The sequence below is a fragment of the Leptopilina heterotoma genome, unplaced genomic scaffold (genome assembly GCF_015476425.1).
Source record: "Leptopilina heterotoma isolate Lh14 unplaced genomic scaffold, ASM1547642v1 Lhet_27, whole genome shotgun sequence".
NCBI classification, from domain to species: Eukaryota; Metazoa; Arthropoda; class Insecta; order Hymenoptera; family Figitidae; genus Leptopilina; species Leptopilina heterotoma.
The window spans coordinates 953,656-976,137 of NW_025110978.1; the positions used below are offsets into that span (position 1 = coordinate 953,656).

The 22,482-nt window shown below is 24.2% G+C and overlaps 1 protein-coding gene across 1 annotated transcript in view; it reads left to right on the forward strand.

Annotated features, from left to right (window-relative positions):
• LOC122503785 (muscle segmentation homeobox-like) overlaps nucleotides 1–22,482 on the forward strand; it is a 146,824-nt gene that overhangs the window by 113,763 nt on the left and 10,579 nt on the right. Inside the window, exon 2 of the mRNA XM_043614474.1 lies at nucleotides 12,256–12,261. Coding sequence (XP_043470409.1) covers nucleotides 12,256–12,261 — 6 coding nt within the window. The remainder of the gene's footprint in view (nucleotides 1–12,255; nucleotides 12,262–22,482) is intronic.

Sequence of the window (22,482 nt, forward strand, 5' to 3'; positions counted from 1 at the left end):
ATTCGATGATTTTCAATAGATTAATTTTGAAATAAAAAATATTTAAAAAGAAAAATTATTAAAAAGTTAAGAAACAAAAAATCAAACGAACAACTTACTTCAAACTGAGAACATATTAACGGAATACATCGATAATTAATATAGATAACGCAAAATGTTTTAATATAATTAAATCTAAAACTAATTTAAATTTGGGGCGCCGAAATAGTTTACCAACTGTCCGTTAGGTGTCAACAAAATTCGCTCACAAGCGATGCGAATTAGACGAACCATGAGAATCAGATTCTAATGTTTTAGAATCTGATTTTTATATCCATTTTTTTAGCCATTACGCTGAAAAAAAATATTTGATTCCAGTGTTGAGAAATGGTGAAAATGAGTGATTTTGCGAGGGTGAAGTTAGCTGCTCGAGCTTTGCGCGAGAGCAGCAAACTTCAACCCGCGCAAAATCACTCATTTTTACCACTAGTTGCATAATGTACTATTTCAAGTACGTATAGCGAATATTCAGTGGGAAAAAAGGTTTATTTTTTTCTTTTATTTAAATTATTGGTTAAAAAACAGAATTCTATAGCATTGGCGTTATTGAACCAACAGTTTATTTTTCTCAATATACTAGAATGAAGAAAAATAATGATAACCATAATAATATTAATAAAAACAGCCATAATTAATTGAAAATAAAAAGAAAATGAAAATTCACTTCATTCTGTTGAATAATTGTGTGTCTTGTTATCGTATGAAGTTGATCGCAAGACACGCACGTATATTAGTGCGTAAAAATGCGTAATGTACATTTTCAACGAGCTGGACAATCTGCAGCAAGTAAACTCCCATGTATTATATTAACACATTAAGCTTTGGTTGCGTGCCGAAACCTATACAGAAAGCTGTGAGTAACAATAAGCAAGGGGCGGGTGTATACCCGACATTTGCGCATGGGGGGTAGGAATCATGATGCCTGAATGGTACTATATATATGTATATGAAAAGGGGTAGAAATTCAGTCAAAGGGCATGTGTCGAGTGCATTTTCTCTTTATGCTACTATATATAGACATATATATATATATATATGACCCCTCGATTTCATGTTCTTATGTATCGCGTTGCAAATTTCATGTGACAGTGAGCATTTTATTTGCAGGTTGTAAAAATAGAATTTGCAATTTATTATTCTTTTATAACGACAATAAGAAAAGAATTAATAGGAATGAAATAAATATAAGTGAAATGAAAATAAATAAAATTAAAATAACAAAATTGATTGTCTCCATTTGATTTATTTTCAATTACAATTTTTGGGTAATAAAAATCATAATAAAAATTGTAATAAAAAAAATAAAAATAGATTCAATAAGTTATTATATATAAACGTAATTAGAGGAAATTGTAAATAAATATATGGAAAAAAAATAAATTCTAAAAATAGAATGAGTAATACAGAAGTCCTCTATTTGAATATATTCTCGATTATATAAAGTGAATTGAAAATCAAAGAGACAATGATCGATCGCAAATGACAGGGTATAAATATAATATACAGAAGGCGTTGTGATATGTTTAATGGAGAAAAGTTGAGCACCGCTTTGGCCACACACACACTACTCGGTGGCTCCAATTAAGCGGGCAACATTAATTTCAACCACCCGGCTCGACCCCGCGGTTATCTGCTCCTTCTCTCCTGTTTTCCCTCCTTCTCGCGCTCTCACCCCTTCACTTGCCGTCTTGCAAGCAGATCTCCTTTTTACTCTTGCACATTTCGCGACTTTCTTTTATTTCTTTGTCTCTCTCACAAGTGCCTTTACTGTGTACACACTTCTTCATTTATGCCTCCTCTCTCTTTTATCTTTCTCAAGAGCGATGCCAAGTGGAAGGGGGGAAGGGCGATTTAGGATGTACATTGTTCTCATTCATGTGTGAGAAAAAAAAGAAAAAAAGGAGGGAGACAGAGAAAGAGAGGAAAGACAAGTAGGATGAGTAAAAAAGAAGGAGGAAAGGAAAGATTTGACAAAAATTAGAAAAGAGAGGAAAAAAATAAAGGAAGGAAAAAGAAAGAAAGTCCTTTGACTTTTTTTTATTAGAATTTTATACTATTTTTTTATTCCTCCTACTTCTCTTTCCTCTCTTCCTTCCATTTTTTCTAATAAAATAAATAATATTTTTTTTACTATTCTTCTATTTTCTTTCTTTCTTTACTATTCTTTAATAATAAAGAAAAAGCTTCCTCGCGAGGAAGTAAAAATAAAGAAGGAAAGAGCGAAAAAGAAATAAAAGAAGAAGAAAGAAAGGCAAAGAATAACGAAAAATAAAGAAGAAAAGTGTGAAGAAGAAATAAAAGAGGGAAAAGGAAAGAGTTTCAAAGAATAAAAAAAATAAAGAAGAAAAGTGTCAACAAATATAAAAGAAGAAAAAGAAAATAATAGAAAATAAAGAAGAAAGGGGAGAAAAAGAAAAAGACGGGAAAAAGGAGGAAAAGAGAGAAAAAACAATATCATAATAAAGAAAGAAAAAGAGGAAAAGGAAAAAAGTAAAAAGAGATAGAAAAGCAGAAAATAATCAAATAAGAAAGAAAAAATGAATTTAGTAAAGAAAAAAAGGAAAAGAAAAATTAATGTTAAAAAAGGGGAAAATAATGTTAAAAAAACAATAACAAAGCGTAAATAATTATAATTATTTAATTAATATAATAATAAAAGTTGGATAATAATTTTATATTTACTGCTTTTTCTTTTATATGTTTAGTACTAATAATAAAAAGGGGTACTTATTTATGTTAACCAGTTTATAATGTTAATAAAAAATAATAAATAAACAAGAATAGAAAGAAAAATACATTAAAAGAAAAGAGAATAAAAAAATAGAAAATTACCAAGAAAATATAATCATTAAAAGAAAGAAAACTGAAGAAATAAAGAAAAAAGGAAAAATAACAAAAAAGATAGAAGAATGGAAAGAAAAATTAATCAAGAAACGAAAAAATAAAAAAGAAAATGAAAGAAAAACAAAGAAGAGAGGAAAATTGAAAGATAAAAATTAGGAATAAAAAGGAGAACAAAGATAGAAAAATATGAAACTGCAAAAAATAAAACAAAAGGAATTGAAAATATAAACGTAAATAAATAAATAAAAGGAAATATAATCAAAAGAAGAAAAAATAAAGAAGAAAGGAAAAATAGAGAAAAAATACGAGAAAGAAAAATTAAAAACAAGAGAAGAAACAAAATATAAAACACGTAGAAGAAAAAGAAATATTATAAAAAAATAAAGAAAAAATGAAAAAGGGAAAAATAAAAATATAAAGAGAAATATAAATATAAAAGAAGATATATAAAGAGAGTAGGATGAATAGAATAAAAAAGAAATTCAAAAATGGGAAAAATGAAAAGAAAACGAGGAATAAAAAAAGAGAAAAAATATAAAGCAACTAAAAGAAAAAGAAGAGATAAATAAATAATGAAAGAGGAAAAAATGATAGAAATTAAAGATGCCAGAAAATAAAGAAAAAAGAGTGGAAAATGAAAAGAAATAAGAAATAAATTAGAAAGGAAAAAATTGAAAAAGTAAAAAAAGCTAAAGAAGAGGAAAAAGAGAAAGGGAGGGGGAGAAATTTAAAGGATGATAATCTACGTGCACCCAGAGAATAATATTATTTAAACCAAATATATTTTATTTGAGTTAAATAAACGTATATTTGTCTCAGAACCAACTAGACTTTTTATTTCTTTTAAATAAAAATTTTATTCGACACAAATAAAACATATATTTGAGATAAATAAAATTTTATTTAAACCAAATAAAATTTATTTCAAACAAATAAAATGTCTAGTTGGTTCTGAGACAAATATACCATTTCTCTGGGTGTGATGCGACGTTTTGCGACACAACTGTGACGTAACGTGACATCTCTCACGCGAAACAGAGAAATTAGCGAGCCAGACACTAATGAGCTGTCTTATTGTCGCTGCAAAGATCCTCCACTTCAAACATAATTAATTTAAGTCATTAATGTGTCGTCGAATTCACTTTCCCGAAAATTATATAGTTTGCAATTCAAACAAAATTGTTTTATTCTTTCTTTTTTATAATAGACGACGAGATTTTTTCAACCTAGAAAAAAATATTTCTTTTTCTATCTTTATCTATTATTATATATTCAGATTAATAAACAAAATATTTTTTTATGTATTATTTTTTCTCGAATTTTTTATTTTCTATAGAAAATAAAAAATTATAATAAACATTAAATCTTTGCACCAATTATATCAAAAACGATAGAAAAAAAACCTTCTTCATTTATACGTTAAAAAAAAGTTTCACATTTCCAATTCTAAAAATAAATATTCCTATTATACACTAAATAAAGAACATATTGAAATGAATAAAACAAAGCAAACCATATATGCTAATGAATAGAACAATCAGAAAGCTATTAAAGAAATATTAACAGACTTTCATAAATATAGCGCGAGCACTAATAGAATTATAGTTGTTGTCATTATCAGACATAATTCAAAAAGTAAAATAATACATCCAACATTATATTGAGAGATATGTATATATACGCATATATATATACACTATGTAATTGAGCAATTTGCTTTGTGCCACACACAGCACTTCCATACTAATTCAACATAATCGTAATTGGCATCAATTTATGCTCATGTTATTATCATAATGACTTTATTACTTACATGTTGAGAGTTTGTTTTTCTGTTTTTCTTAAAAATTAATACACACGCTAATGTGCCTCAACATTAACCTTTATTCACTCTTCTGCGCACTTATATTCTGCGTAAAACTTTTCTTCCCTTAATACACCGAGCATTTACAGAGTAACCGAGAAGTAAAATTGCAGAAGAAAAAGAACAAAAAAAAATCATTTTTGAAATATTCATCATTACGGAAAAAAATAATATGAGTCTAATTATTTCAACATTTTTTTCTGATAATTTACCTCATAAATGACTTTAATATTTAATGGGAGAAAATATTGTTACACTGAGCTCGTTAGTTGCTTTTTTGAAAGGTAATTTGTATGATTTCTTTGAAATTAAAGAAAAAATTTGTACTGTTCTCAGTTCATGGAAAATGTTTTATATTTTTTTCTATCTAAATTTGAATCAGCTAGAAAGAAACTTGTTGCATAATTTATATTTTAACTGATAATTTGGTCAAAAATTAACTATTTGCTATTTTTTAATTTCTATACTTTCTTCTCTTTATATTTTATTCATTTTATTTTTATTCTTCTTTTTTTATATTTATATTTTTATATTAATTTATTTTATTTTCATTAATTAATTTTTGTTTTAATAAATTTTTTATCAACCAATTTTTATTAATTTTTAATCATTACATTTTTGTATTCTTAATTTAATTAAAATTGTATAATTTAGCTAATAATAATTATCAAAAAATAAAAATTCTAATAAATTTTAATAATAAAAACGAAGTTTTAGTTAAAAAAGTAAAGAAAGAAGAAAATATTAAAATGAAGAATAATAATGAAGTAAAGGGCGAAGAAGAAAAAAGGAATAAAAAGATAAAAATATAAAGAAAATATTGAAAGAAACGAGAGATCAAATAAAAAAGGAAAAAGAAGAAAATTCGTTTTTCCCAAAGATAAATAAATGTTTGTTTCAAGTAAATTTTATTTAATTTAAGGTAACAATTTTTATTTAAATTAAATTTTATTTTGATATATCAAATCTTTATCCCCACAACAAAAATTCAGTTCACAATGAAACTTTCCAATTATTTCCTGATTTAAGAAATTTATATAAATTGAAAATGTTCTATTTTTAATTTTGTCGATCAATTTCTCTCCCTATTTTAATTATTATTTTTTTTTTTTGAAAGAAAAATCTTTTCCGGAAAATAATACTTTTCGATTAAGGTATTCTATTGTATTTAAGGGACACGCACAATACGTATTAAAATTATATTAATACTAGAAAAGATTTGAAATTAGGATTAATAAATGATACATTTTTATAATTCCTGTGAATTTCGTTCACTCTGTAAGGTACTTACAGAATTAGTAACATTATAGTTATATACTAAAGAAATTAGAGAATTAAATCAAGGTTCCTTTATTATGAAATTTATTCCTTATAAATGGAATACGTTTCTTCGCTTCTTGATTTTTTACTCCTTATATCGACAACAAATTATTGAATAGGTATATCAGGATTAAGATTATAATTATCATTCAAATTATATTATATTTTTTTGTAAATATTATAATTATTTTAATCACATTATAAACATAAATGTAAATATTTTCATTATTGATACTAACTTTTACGCTATTGATAAAAAGGTAAAGTTTCAAACTTTTTTTTTAGTTTCTTTTGTTATTGTTAACCAAAGTCAATTTATTATTTCTTTTTTGTTATGTTTAATTTGTTACAGGCGCCTTTCTATGTTCTTAATATTATTAAATAAATATAATTGCACAGGGAAAAAAAAGTCTGACTCCGTTTACACCTTAAATTCAGCCTCAAAAAGAGGCTGAAAGTAAAACTTTTTTTTAGTGTGTGCATTTGTTACATCGAACTAAGTTCTAAATTTATTTATTCTCAAGAAAAATTGACTAAAAAATCCCATACCAAATATTTTCATTTAGAAAAATGAAAAATTTTTAATGTATAGAGAATATTTTCAAAATTCTTGCGTTTAATTACAACTAGCAACAATTTTACTTAAATATTTCAAAATTTTAAAAAATTTTAATAATTCAAAATCTTCTAAAATCAGTTAAATTTCTCCATATTCTTCTTTGAAAAATGTAACTAATCTTAAAAAAAATTTATTAAAATTCGTCAAAGAATTCAATTATTTAAAAATTTGCTAATACAATTTTTTATAAGAATTAAATTTTAAGAAACATTTAATTATTCAATAACTAATTTACTTTCGTATTTAAATAATTTAATTTTCGTAGAATTTTCTAATAAAAATCGATTTAAAAATGAATTTTAGTTAAAATTTTAGATAATAATTGAATATAAAAATTAAATTTTGGAGAAATTACAAATAATTGCATAAATTGAATTATTTAAAAAAAAAATTCTCCTTATAAAATTCAACTACGTTCAAAATTTTAAAAAAATTCTCGTAAAAATCCCAATTATCTTTATAAATTACAAAATTCTTCTCTGAAGTTCAATGATTTCCATAAATGTCAAAAAAATTCTTGTCCTAATTTCAATTATTTTCAAAAATTTTTATAATTTCAATGATTTCCAATATACACATAAAAAGAATTCAATTATTTAAAAAAATTTTTAATAAAATTGTATGCAAACACTTAATTATTTTCATAAATAATAAAAATTTTACGGGAATTCAATTATTTTCATAAAAAATAATTTAAAATTCTAGAAAATAATAATTGAATTAAAATGATGAAAATAATTTTGATGAAGTTACAGTAAAAATATTTTTATAATATAAAACAATGATTTTATCACTCGGTCATCTTTAATTATTATAAAACATGTAGAAATCGATCACTCCGAGTCTTCGACTCGGAGCAATCAATATCTTCATGTTTTATAACAATACTTTTATAAGTTGTTTAATTTAATAAAGTTTTGAATTTGAAATTTTTGAATGTCTTAATTCCTGTGGAAAATCCTGTTCCAAAAATAAGATTAAATATAGGAATTGTATAAATATTTTTCTTCTTTTTCCAAAACAAAATAATAATTTTGTTAAAAAAATTGTGATTCATAAAGAAAAATAATGCAAAATAAATAAATTTTCTATTTCTTAATCACAGTTGTTTAACAATTTTCTCATTTTGTTTAGAAGTAAAGAACAAAAATCTGCATAATTTCAATTTGACAAAACATAAAATTTAACAAAATTTTAGTCTTTTAATGAAAACATGTAAAAAAAATTCTGATGATTTCTATTTGTCATTACAATTTTGAATTAATTATAAAATAAAAATAATTATAACATAATAATAAGATATACAATCTATCTAAAGAGAACAAAAAACAAGAGTATAAACAAAAGACAACTTCAGAGTGTGAGGGACAGAAAAAGTGAATGAATGAAGGAACATTCAAATTATTATTGTTAATAGTTAAATTTCAATACAAAAAAAAATTATTATCTCCCTCCTAAAATATTGCATAATATCAAACGTTTACCTCTGCGGTAACTTAATCAAAGCTACTATTAAAAAAATATAATCAAAGAAAATCTATCGCTATGAAAATATCCCAAAGGAACTTGATAATCCAGTTGATCCGAAAAATCGATCAACATCATATATACATAAACAGTTTTCTATGGATTTATATAGGAGACAAGAAATTGAAAGGCCTTTACGTGATCGTAACTATTGGTGCGTTCACGAATAGATCTGATTACTAGATTATTTATTTATATACGTATATATATATTTATAGTATACATATGTGATCTCTGACAAAACTTCTCTTTAAAATCACGATTCCTCTCTAATAAACATAGTGCGTTCTAGCGTGAACACCTAATATCGTTGAAAACGCGATGTTTATTTTGTAAGCGTGGGAAAGTTGCGCGTTCAGGTCAAGACATTGCGATTAACTCTGCCACGTCAATTTTTAGAAAATAATTATTATCATTATCGTTATTTTCTTTTTTAATTTTAATATTATTATCATTAATATTTTTGTTATTACTGTTATTATTATTATTATTGTTATCTTTATTGTTACTATCACAATTATTAATATTATTATTTTAATTTTATTATTTATTTAATACAGAATTAAACCAATAACGGTTCTTGTTATTGTTATTATTAAAATAATAATATAAAGTACCAATCTCGTGACTCAATTAAAATTTGAAATTGATTAGATCGTTGTTGTGTACATGTCGGTAATATTATAACATTTATTTCCTCTCAAATAATAAATTTGCTCCAATTCTTTTGCTCGTAAATGTTTATAATCTTATACATATAGCCTTTAGTGGGAAGGAGATAAAATCTTTAAAGATTGTTGGTCCAGCTGGTAATAACTAAGGAGACTTAATTGTACGTCTATATTGTTGAAGTAGACTCAGTGTGCTACTGCAATTAGTCACTCTTTCTCTCTCCCTCCCTTACTGTTAGCAATATCAAAAATATATTTCTTCTCGTTAGTCTTGATTTTTATTACTCTTCCTTTTTTCTTTTAAATATAATAGTGCACAAATAATACTGTCTATAAATGTCCATTTTTTCAACAATCTTACTCATTTTCCACTTTAATAACAAATAAACCATTATTCTATAGTTTTTGAAAATAAATTTTTATGACATTTTTTACAAAAAAAAAAAAGAGAAACAAAATTATTATTTGAAAATTGTTGTAAAATAAGAAGGTAAGAAAAAGAAAAGGGAAAAAATTGAAGTAATTAGAAGTTGATTATATTTTTTTTTTTGTTATATAATTTATTTTTACTTTAAAAATATATTTTTTAAGGAAATATATTTTTCTTTTAAAGGCAGTGACTGGATAAAATTATTATTTAACTGAAAAAGGAGACAAAAACGAGGAAAAATTTAAACAAATTGTGTATCACTTCTTTTGTTCCGCAAATAAATTAATTAAAATTTCGATTCCATATTCTAAAATAGAATTAAAAATATTTGATTGACAGATTTCGTACAAACGAGAATTTTACCAATTCGATTGAAAAGCAGTTTTAATTTTTTCTCCATAGTTTAATTTGTGCAATTAGTGTACAGAACGTAATTCCTCGATATACGTATTAATAATCCCTAGTTTTAATATACACACACATTAATAAAATCGTGGTAATTGTGGAATTAATCGTGTATCATTTCGATAGCCTCTGGCTGGATTATTATTATTATAATTATTATATATTTGAGAATTTCGAGGCAAAATTATTTGAAAATTCACGAAATTAGCTCGTGCCGAAAGCAGCAGAAGCAATTAAACGAAATACGTGTCCCGAAATCCTGCTTGATTCCTTCGTTTAATTAAAATACTGTTCAATACACATACTCGATTCTCGGCTTTTGCCGGATATAAAAGAAAAAACGATCGATAAAAATGTTTTAAATATTTAGCGACCAATCAGTCGGAGCATTTATTACTGTTCATAAAAAGAATCCAATTAACGTTGTTGTTTTCCATTAATTACATTCTAAAGTATAAATAATTCCATTTCAAATTTCACGTACGGTATGAAATTCTCTTTTTCTGCCTTTTTTTTGTATATAACATTGTATATCTATAATTTTTTTAATTGACTCAAAAATTTAACCTGGAAAAGTATTTTTTAATTATTATTTTATTGTTAAAATTATTGTAGTATTTTTGTTAATTATTTTTTTATTGTTAAAATTATAGTAGTATTTTTTTTAATTTTGTTATTTAAAAATTTTGTGAAATATTTTCTGCTTAATTTATTTACGATTTTATTATAGTTCCACTTATAGTGATAAGATTAATAAATAAGTGGAAACGATCGTTAATAGTCAGAGATGTCGGCAATTTTTTTTTATTTTACGAAAAAAAACAATACATTTTTCTGCGAAAATACCTTTGGATATATTTCATATCTGACGAAAGTTTTTATTACCATTTTAAAATGACAATAACTTGACTTTTAAAGTGGTGACAGACATTTATAGTCAGACATTGTGAAAATCTTTAAAGCCAATAACAAAATTCAGACTCTAGATCAGAATATATATTTTGCGACTAAATCGAAGTATTTATATTGCTCTTCATAAAAAACTTTTGCAATTATGATTTTTTTCTTCAAACTTGTAATTAAATTAACAACTTCTATATATTTTAATTTTGAAGAAGAAAAGGAAAAAGAAAATTAAAAATAATTCTAAATACTATGAAGTAAAAATTTCGTAATAGAAAAAGAAATAGAAAAAACTAGAAAAGTAGAAAAAGGGAAAAAAGTAAAAAAAAAAATAAGAAAAGTAGAAAAGGACGCTAATGCGCAGACAAGTGAAAACTTTCGTTTTAAAAGATGGGTTTTTCTCTCGCATTTAAAAGGCGAAAATTTAAAGATGTATTATAAAGAAAGTAAAAGAAAACAAAGGGAAAAATAGAGGGATAAGGATTTGAGGCCGCGCCTTAATGGAAACGAGTTAACGACCCGTGGAAACGTAAGTGCAGTCACGTACTCTCAAGTAACGATCGACGAGTGACCAATCAAGGGTCATTACTCACAAGTTTCTACCTATGCCGGCGAGAGAATATTTTGCACAAGCGCCACATGTCATTTCGAAAAATCCATTTTCAGATTTAATGACTCTTTAAATATGCCTCTTACAGTTACATTCCTTTTTTTTTTCTTTCGCCAAAACTTGACATCAATCCCCTTAAACTTCACTTGTCAATAAATTAAATCGAAAGAAAAATCCCCTTAAACTTTTCTTTATTGACCTAATTCATATTTTATGCAAAAAAAATAACAAGTTTTAACTTTTAAAATATTCTTTTCCAAGTTTTAATTTTCCATTTTTAACTCTGTCCTTTTTAAAAATCAATTTTTAATTTCTGTAATTTAATATAAAAAAATGACATTAATAATGACAGATTTTACTGTGATTATATTCAGTATAATAATAACTAATAATTTATTAGTCTTATTATATAATTAAGTATTATCGCCTTATTACATTATTATAATTAAATTATTATTTATTTATTTCTGTCATATATGGGTCATATAACTAAAACCCTTAAAAACATAAAATTATAAACTAAATTTGAAAAGCCAAAAGTTAAATGGTACCTAATTAGAAAATTATTATAATTACAATCTTTAAATTGTAATTATTAATAAATATTATTTATTTCTAACAATATAAACAATTAGTAATAATATAGTACAATTATCAATTGCAAATGTAATTTGCAATAATATATTATAATTCCTAATAATATAATATAGGTAATTACTAGTTAATATTTTTATTATTATTATTATTATTAATAATTACTATTATCATTTATGTCTAAGAAATTAGTCCACAGTTTTTTTCAGAATATCAAATTGAGACAAAAACGAATCGAAAGTGTTGCGAAGCAACATTTTGATTCGTTTTTTGTCTCAATTTGATATCTTCAGAAAAACTGTGTCATTATAATTAAAATTTATTCTAAGAATTAAAATAATAATTATAAAAATAATTGGTTTGAAAACTATGATAAATTTTTTGTTTTAATCTTTATTCTAATAAATGTATTTTCTTTTTTGTTCACAGGACGAAGTAAGTAACCAGGCCGTATACAAATTTATGCACGAGTTGACGAATTGACACTGAAATAACGTGAGCTTTTTGAACGAACTTTACATCCTTACAAATTCTTTAGTTAATAAAAATGCTTTCAATATAGATTTGTAATGATTAGAATCCATTTAGTATTTTTTTTACCTTTTTGGATTGTAAAATTTACAAACTGTATTACAAAATTTACCATATAAGTTGAAGTTATAAGAAAATAAATCATAAAATTTACTGTTTGAATTGCAATCTTTTTAATTCACTTGATAGAATGAAATTGTAAGATTTACAATATAAATTTTAATACTTACAATAAGTATTGTAAAGTTTACAAACTAAATCGTAATGATTACCATCTGTATTGTAGGGTTTTCAATGTAAATTTTAAAGTTTCAATTTAAAATGTCGTATTTACAATAAAAATTGTACAATCAAAATTGTATTGTAAAGTTTACAATTTACATTATAGTATTTTGTATCTAAATTGTATTGCAAAGTTTGCAATTTAAATTGTAGTATTTACAATTTAAAAAAAATTGAAGGTTTTGTATTGAAATTCGTGATGATTTCATAGTTTATGAGTAAAACAAAAAAGACACTAAACTTCAAAATTTTCTTATGAATTCTAAAAATTAAATTTTTTCCAATACTTTTAATAAAAATGTCTGACTTTTCCCTGAATTCCCTGTCTCGGAATATATAATTATTATAGTTGTAATAGTATTAAAACTATATTCCAATTCATATTTTATTTTTATGAGAAAATTTTGAATTAAAAATTTCTAAATTCTTTTATTTTTAAAATTGCTAATTTTTGTAAAAAATTATATAAGAAGTTAGCCGCGCGAATTTTTGCTGGTAAATTTTAATATTTGCAATGTAATATAAAGTTTACAATTTAAAATGAACAGGTTCTCATCTGTATTGTAGAGTTTATAATACAAATTGTAAAGTTTAAATCTGGATTATAGAATTTACAATATTAATTGTAAAGTGCACAATTTGAATCGTAGTACTTATTATTTTTATTATATAGATTGCAATCTAATTTGTAATACTTAGTTTGTATTGTAAAATTTACAGTGATAATTGTAGACCTTAAAATCTGGATTTACAATGTGATAAATAAAGTTCTCAATTTCATTTGTAGTGTTTACAATATAAATTGCAGTGTTCACAAAATAAATTGTAATATTTTAAATGTGTATTTCATAGACTACAATATAAATTGTATTGCTTACAATTAGTATTGTAAATTTTACTATCTCAATTGTACTACTCACAATATGTATATTGTAAACATGACAATCTAAATTATAACACTTATAATCGTTAAAAATACATTGCGCATCGTTTACAATCTGAATTCTAAATTTTACAATCCACGTTCTCACTTTATTTTCCACTCATAATTATTAAATAAAAAGAAACCTCTACAAATTCAAATTAGCAAAGAATTTTTCACTCATTATCATAATTTTATAATGCACGTACCTAAAAACAAATTGAAAAATGTAAATAACAATAATTTTAATTCACTAACAACCAGTTTTAAAATGATTATATTTTAAACTTAAAGCAAAAAAAAAAAATAATAATCATAATTCATGAATAAAAACAAGTGTGAATAGAAAAATAAAAAGCAAAAATAACATTTAAAAGGTATAATTTACAATAATTTTACACCACATATTTAACAAAGATAATCGAACAAGAAAAATAATAATAATTATCATTAAAAAAAAAAAACTATAATAAACAATTTTTGAATGAGTAAGCCGCAGGCTATGATTACGACTCGTTAGAAAAGTCACTGAATTAAGTTTCGAGAAAATATTCTACACTTTGCATAACAAATTTTATCTTTACATAATTCAAACGTACAGCAGTTGGAAGTATATAAGAGCTAAAGTAACTGAGAAAAGTTTAAAAGCGCTTAGTTTTTTTTCATCCATAAATACATATATATATGAAGAGTTGAACTTTAAGAAAATTGTTATATAGTAATAAGAACAAAGCCTATAAAGATGAAGAATAACGACGATAATAACATAAACGAAGAGTAGATCCTAAAACTGACAGGTGATAATCGCGAGGCAAAAAGACGACTACTCACAGAATATAGTTGGCTCTCTAGTATAATATTCTAGTGGTTTATAATAGAAAAACAATTCATCGCGAAGGACGCGAACAATTCACGTTTCATGTCTCGACACGCTTTAGCCTCGTTTGTTCAAGTAATGGTCGCAATCATAAGTCAAAGACTCTTTCGACTTAACTCGTGCAATTTCCAACATCAGAAGCAGAAACACAGACGGAGATACAAAAATATATATTTCTATATTTGTATGGTGTTAGTATATATACAATATATTTACTAACACTCAATAGGCGTTCAAGGAAATGACAACCGGATCGATTCTCGCCAAGTATCCGTTCTTTTGCCAGCATCTTTAAACCGAATCGTGATCTTTCTCAATCGTTTGACGATGATGAACCATTCCTGATGATCGTATGAATTAACGGTTCGATAAATTTCAGGGAATTAGACGCGACAGACGATTCCTTGTTATGACATCGGATATAACCTAATGGTGCCATGGTCGTGTCGCATTTTATTTTATACTCTTGGTTGATTCACTGAAATCTGATTCTAATTCATTATGTATGTATGTATATGGACGTCTTAATTATATTCCAGCTGGAAAAAAATTTATATTATTTCGATCTTATCGCGTACTAAAGCAAAAAGAGAAAAATTGAGTGATAAAAAATTTAAGACTGGATGAATTTAAGACAAAATTGGATGTATTATGCGTCTCACCATAAATATCTTTTTCTACTGATTTTATATTATAATTATCTAAGTCTAACATTAACTATAGTGAAAGTGAGTCTAAGTCTTAGTTCAGTCAAATTCTTAGTCAAAGTCTTATTCAAAGTCTTATTCGAAGTCGTATTTAAAGTCTTAGTCAAAGTCTTAGTCAAAGACTAAGTCAAAGTCATAGTCAGAGACTAAGTCTAAGACTTAAACTGAGTATTAGACTAAGACTTTGACTAAGACTTTGACTAAGACTTTGACTAAGACTATGATTAAGTTTTTGACTTTGACTAAGGCTTTGACTAAGACTTTGATTAAGTTTTTGACTAAGACTTTGACTAAGACTTTGATTAAGACTATGATTAAGTTTTTGACTTTGACTAAGGCTTTGACTAAGACTTTGACTAAGACTTTGACTTGCTTTAACTTTCTTTGGTTTTCTTTGACAAATTTTGTCTGGATAGAATTTACTTTTTCTACTAATAGACAAAAATTACGAGAATTTTAATTGGCTGATTAAAATCTAAAAGCTCTTTCCCTACTAATATCAAATTTTGCAAAAAAATGTGTCTGCTTAAAAATGTCATCTGATACTGAGATATTAATAATTTATTTAAATAAAACTTATCTGATTAAAATTTCCATTTACTGCTGACACTAATAGTTTAATAAAATATAACTTGTCTGGTTAAAATTTTCTTCTACTACTGATACTATAATTTAATAAAATAAAACTTGTCTGATTAAAATTATCTTTTACTACTGACACTTTGTTTTTTTTTCACCACTAATATAAATATATAATAAATATAGTAAATGTATAATAAACATGCAGAGTCTGACAATAACTGACTTTTACTACTGATATATTATTTACATGACCCTCTATGACTAAAAATTTCTGACTGACTAATCATTTCTGACTAATTATTGATTAAACTGACACTTGTTACTAATAACAAATTTACAGTAATTTAAAAGTCTAAAAAGAAATTCTTTTCTACTAGAAAAAAAATAATTTTATAAAACACTAAAATTTACAGCTATTACTGGTTAGAAACTTACAAAACTGGAAAATTTTCATTCTAATAGAATTCCTATTATTAACTGACTTATACTAGGTACTAATTCAAAATTTCTACGTCTGACATTTGAACATTGACTGCCTGAAAATGTATTCCTTCGCTATTAACAAAAATTAAGTATTTTTTGAAAGTAATGTCTGGCTGTAAATATCTTTACCTACTAAAAAAATATTTTACAAACTTCGATAATGTTCCGCCTGCCGGAAATCCACTTTTACTACTGTCGCAATAAAATTGACTTTTACCACTGATTCCAAAATAATCCAAAGCTTATAATCTCTGTCTGTCTAAAATTGACCTTTACTACTTGCAATCATATAGGATTTAACTCAAGCTTTTGCCTGACTAAAAATTACTACTTAAAGTTTTACAAGAATTTTAAAGTCTTTTCTCAAATATCCTTTAACGCACTAATATTATAACTGATATTAGCAATTTTAAAAATAATAGAATTTAAAAATTTTCTAATTTAAATTTTTGTTGACAACACTAAAAAAATGCAATTTTGGAGAAATTACAAATAATCGCAGAAATTCAATTATTTAAAAAAAAAATTTTTAATTCTTCTTATAAACTTTAAATATGTTTAAAATTTTAAAAAATTCTCGTAAAAATCCCAATTATCTTTATAAATAACAAAATTCTTCTCCAAAGTTCAATTATTTTCATAAATGTCAAAAAAATTCTTGTCCTACTTTCAATTATTTTCAAAAATTTTTATAATTTCAATTATTTTCAATATCTACTATTTTAATAAAATCTTCCATAAAGAATTCAATTATTTAAAAAAAATTTTAATAAAATTGTATGCAAACATTTAATTATTTTCATAAATAATAAAAATTTCACAGGTATTCAATTATTTTCATAAATAATAAAAATTTCATAGGAATTTAATTTTCTAATTTAAATTTTTGTTGAAAACACTAAAAAAATGCAATTTTGGAGAAATTACAAATAATCGCAGAAATTCAATTATTTAATTATTAATTTTTATTTTAATTTTATTAATTATTTATTTATTTCATAAAAAATAATTTAAAATTCTTGAAAATAATAATTGAATCAAAAAAAAAAATTAAAATTAAAAAAAATTGTAGGGTAGAGTGGGGTAAAAAAGCCACATTTTTACTTTTGATGCTGTAAAATCTGTATTTAAAATTTTTTTCTCAAATTTCCAATTGTTATTGAAAGTTTAGTTATTAAGCTTGAAAATTCTTGACGGAAATATTTTTTATCTCATGAAAGGACTAAGTTATAAGAGTTTTACGAAAGCACTGCAAGTGGCTTTTTTGCACCACCTGGTGGGGTGAAAAAGCCACCCTACGATTTTAGCAAAACATGTTATCAATTTAGGTATTTTTATAGTTTCCCTTTATTTATATGACAAATAGTCTTATTTGAAAAATATTCTAATAATTATGAAAGAGTTTTTAGCAAGCAAAATTGAAAATTATATTAAATTTACCTGTTTTCGATTTTCACTGCCAATTTTTCGTACCTTTTTTAGAAGTTCTCTTTAAGTTTTACCACAGATAACATATTTCGTTGCAACCGTTTATTCATTGTTTATTTTTTAAATGCACTTTGAACTACTTTTTCGTCGTGTTTAATTTATTTTATTAAATAAACACGAGAAATTTTGTAAAATAAGAAGGTTAGTTTAAATAGAAAACAAGTGAATTTCACAAAATATTCAATGAATTTTTTGCCCTGGCTTTTTTACACCCAAGACCAGTTATTAAAAAAAGCAAAAATAAATTGTTAATTCAGTTCAATTTCTAAAAATTAACATTGTATACGTTTTCGGTATACTTTTCTCCTTATGTACAAACATTTACTTTTACTATTCGTTCACTTAATCAGATTGTAATATGTTTGAAAAGTTCACCAAAATGTTTTCAAAAAAGCAACAAAAATTTAAAATTACAATAAAAACAATATTAATCTAGGTACAACATTCAAATTAGATTCAAAAGTTGCGTATTACCTAATAGTATTTATATTCTAAACAGCTGATAAATCGGCTTAATAGTTTTTAAATAAAACTCAAATGGCTTTTTTACACCATGGCTTTTTTACCCCACTCTACCCTAATTCATAAAGAAAAATAATGCAAAATAAATAAATTCTCTATTTCTTAATCACAGTTGTTTAGCAATTTTCTAATTTTCCTTAGAAGTAAAGAACAAAATTCTGCATAATTTCAATTTGACAAAACATAATATTTAACCAAATTTTAGTCTTTTAATGAAAAGAAGTGAAAAAATTCTTATGATTTCTATTTGTCATTACAATTTTGAATTAATCATAAAATAAAAATAATTATAACATTAATTAATTAATAATAAAGTACATGTTCCGGTAATCTGTTCGCAGTTTAAAGTTAGATGTTGTTTACTTTTTATTTCTTTAATTTTTTATAATTTTTCTTTTCAAATATTTTCAATTTCAAAATTGATGTATTGAAAATTATCGAATTGTTGCATAGAATTTTATTAAAAAAATTTGATGATAATAGAATTTCTTCAAAGAATTTTATTATTTAGGAAAATATCTGAATTCTCGCAAAGAATTTTATTAAAATTTTCAAAAATCCTAATTAAATTCTTTTGAAGAATTTCTTTGAATTTTTTTTAAACTAATAAAGTTTCTTTAATAATTTTTATTGAAAATTTTAAAAACAATTGAATTTTATTAAAAGTGAATTGAAAATAATTGAATTGTTTCAAAGAATTTATAAAAATTTTAGGACATAATTGAAATTTATGAAAATATTTAAAAATATTTGAATTCATCCGAGGAATTCAATTAAAATTGTTTTAAAAATCATTGAATTTTTGTAAAGATTTTACTATTTAAAAGAATAATTGAATTGTTTACAAGGATTTTACTATTTATAAGAATAATTAAAATGTTTCGAAGAATTTATTAACATTTTAAAAAATAATTAAATTGTTATGAAAAATTTTATAGAAATATTTAAAAATAATGAAATTTTTTCGAGAAATTTAATTGAAGTTGTTTCGAAAATAATGGAGTTTCTTTAAAGAATTTTATTCAAATTAAGTATATTCAAAATAATTGAATTCATCACAAGAATTTTATTATTTTTTTAAAATAATTGAATTCTTTAAATTTTTTTGACGAATATATTTAAAAATTGCATTGAAAGTAATTTAATTTTTATATAGAATTTTTTAAAAATAGAGAATTTTAAATTTTTGTTGAAATTGCATTTTATGGAAATTTTTGAAAATAATTAAATTCTTTTATGAAATTTTATTTAAATTTTATTAAAAATTATTTAATTCCTGCAAAGAATTTTTGTATTTATAAAAATAGTTGAATTGTTTCGAAGCATTTATTAAAATTTTAGGAAATAATTGAAATTTATGGAAATATTTAAAAATATTTGAATTCATCCCAGGAATTCAATTAAAATTATTTTGAAAATCATTGAATTTTTGTAAAGATTTTACTATTTAAAAAAATAATTGAATTGTTTAGAAGGATTTATTCAAATTTTAGAAAATAATTGAATTCTTTCGTGAAATTTAAAAAAAAATTTTGAAAATATGAACAGTTATAATTAATTTTGTACTTAATAAGTAAATTTTTTAAATTTTGATTATGAAATTATTTAAAAAAATTATATTTTTGAAAATAAAAAATTTTGTAATTTGCATAACAATAATAAATTGAATATCACGTTCCGCGCGTAACGCATTTGCTAGTAATAATATAATATACAATTTATCTAAAGATAACAAAAAACAAAAGTGTAAACAAAAGACAACTTCAGAGTGTGACGAACAGAAAAAGTGAATGAATGAAAGAACATTCAAATCATTATAGTTAATAATTAAAATTATTAAATTGAAATAATTAAATAAAACTTGCTACTAATACCGATAAAATTGACACTGATCACTATAATTAATCTCAAAATGGGAAAATTTCCAAGAATCAAAAGAAAATTGTAAATTCATGATATTCATAGGAAGAGAAGATTTATATATTTAGAAAAAAGTAAGACCTCGCGTATACTTAATCGACAATGTTGCCTGTCAAGTATCTCAGTGACAACATCCAGACCGTAATGACTTAACGACTTAACAAGGTATCTTCCTCCTCAATAACATTTAAAGTCATTTCAATTGCGACGAGTGTCGTGCGGAAGATAATAATTATTGCTAGTAAATCATCTCTATCAGCTGGCATGTAGTGACCATACAATGTACATTCGCTCGCATCTAGAAAACACGTTTAGCTCAGTTTTATTCCCATGCGGACATTTTAAAATCATTATACGCATTACTTCTATTTCCTTGAAATTTTTATTTCCAAACAATTATCACTTTTCCAGTGACACAAAAATTCTTCCTGACATTTTCTCACAAATCATCGATTTGTTTATTGAAAAAAAACAAGATATGTGTTATATTTAATAATATATATTTATTACTTATTTATTAAATATTTATACTGAGTTTTTTTTACTCCTTTATGCAAAATTATTACTAGAGAATCTAAATAAACTTTTTTATATATGACGAGAAAAAAAAATTTACTTGGAACAACGATACGAAGATACATAGATCAGTTTTATGAACTAAAAAAATACTTTTTACAAAATGGCAAAATTCTTTCACGAAACGATAAATAACTCACCTCGAGAAAAACTGAGAGAAAAAGAAAAATTTGAAAGAAAATATAAAAGTGAAAATAACCTCTTCTCGGATTTGTAGAAACTAGGAAGTGTAAATTACTTTCTCCTGACAATTTGTTTGCGACTTGTCTGCTAAGTGTTAATGAAGCAGCGTCGTCGAGTATATGCGAGAACGACTCATCTGGAATATCGAGTTAAAGCACGTGATGCTGGATGAGCGGAGCTAACGTCTAACTCAAGGGGCGATGGAAATTAGTGGTTCTAATGCCACACGTCGGTTGGTATGCCGGGATACTTTTGGAATGATGAGGGGAGGAAAGGGGGATGATGGTTCGCTTTCAGTGCGAGAGACGTCTTAGCGTTATTGGTTTCACTCCCCACTCCCCACCTACCACCGACACTTCACCAGCAGCGTCAAGAAGGGTCGGTTGCCGCACTTCCTCCGAGAACGAGGTTTCGCTTAAGTAATTAGACTGCTGTTCGTTACCTCGCCGTCATTCCCGAATTGCTTCAGAACAAGAAACTTTCCAAGACAAGAAGCAACGCAACTCAAGACTAAGAACTAAATTTTCTATAATATAATTTCTGTTAATTATTTTTATGTAGAATTAATTATTTTCTCTTTCTATAAGAAGATATACAGGGTTGGTGAGGGAAATCAGGAAAAAGTCAGGGATTTTTATTGAAGTACTGGAAAAAATTTAATTTGCAGGATTCATAATTAGTTATATTAAAATTTTTATTACATATTTAATTAATTGTTAAAAATCATAGATTTATAGAAGAATTTTAGATAAAAACACTAAAAACAAGTTGTTCATTTCATGACCATTAAGCTTCCTCAATATATATTATTATATATAATTTTAAAAGTTAAATAATTATAATAGTTTATTAAATATAATTAATAAATCTTCTTTTTAATAAATCAAAAAAAAATTAATGTTTTAAAGTATTAAGATAAAATTTCAAAAATACAAAATTTCAATTTTTTTATGAAAATCTAAAATATTTATTAATTCTATAAATATTGATAAAATATATACTTTATATACATGAATCGATTCGTTTTTATGTCAGGAATGCAATTTTGACAAGAATTAATGAAAATTTTAATATAGAAAAAAGTTATTTTAAAAAATCCAAAAATTAATTTTTTCAAAAATTAAAAAATTGTTGAAAAAAATTTTTTTTTTAGATATTTTTGAAAATCCTTCTGTCTGATTTTTAGTATTCATGACCGTAATACACCTACAAAATTTTATCAAAATCCGTCAAGACGTGTAAGAGAAAATTTGTCCACAAGAATCGGTGACATACACACACACACACACACACACAGACACATACATACACACATACATCCGGACATTTGTTCCTCTCGACGAATTATATATACTACACTTGAAAATTTGTAAAAATAATTGGTTCTAAAAAATTCGGAAATCGACATCACTATAAGGCTTCCTTTATGAGGAAGCAAAAAATAAATCTTACAGAAGTTATACAAATATTTGCAGAAATTCAATTATGTTCAAAAATTTTTAAAAATTCTTGTCAAAATTTCAATTATCTTTAAAAATAATAAAATTCTTCTTCAAAATTCAATTATTTTCATAACTAATAAA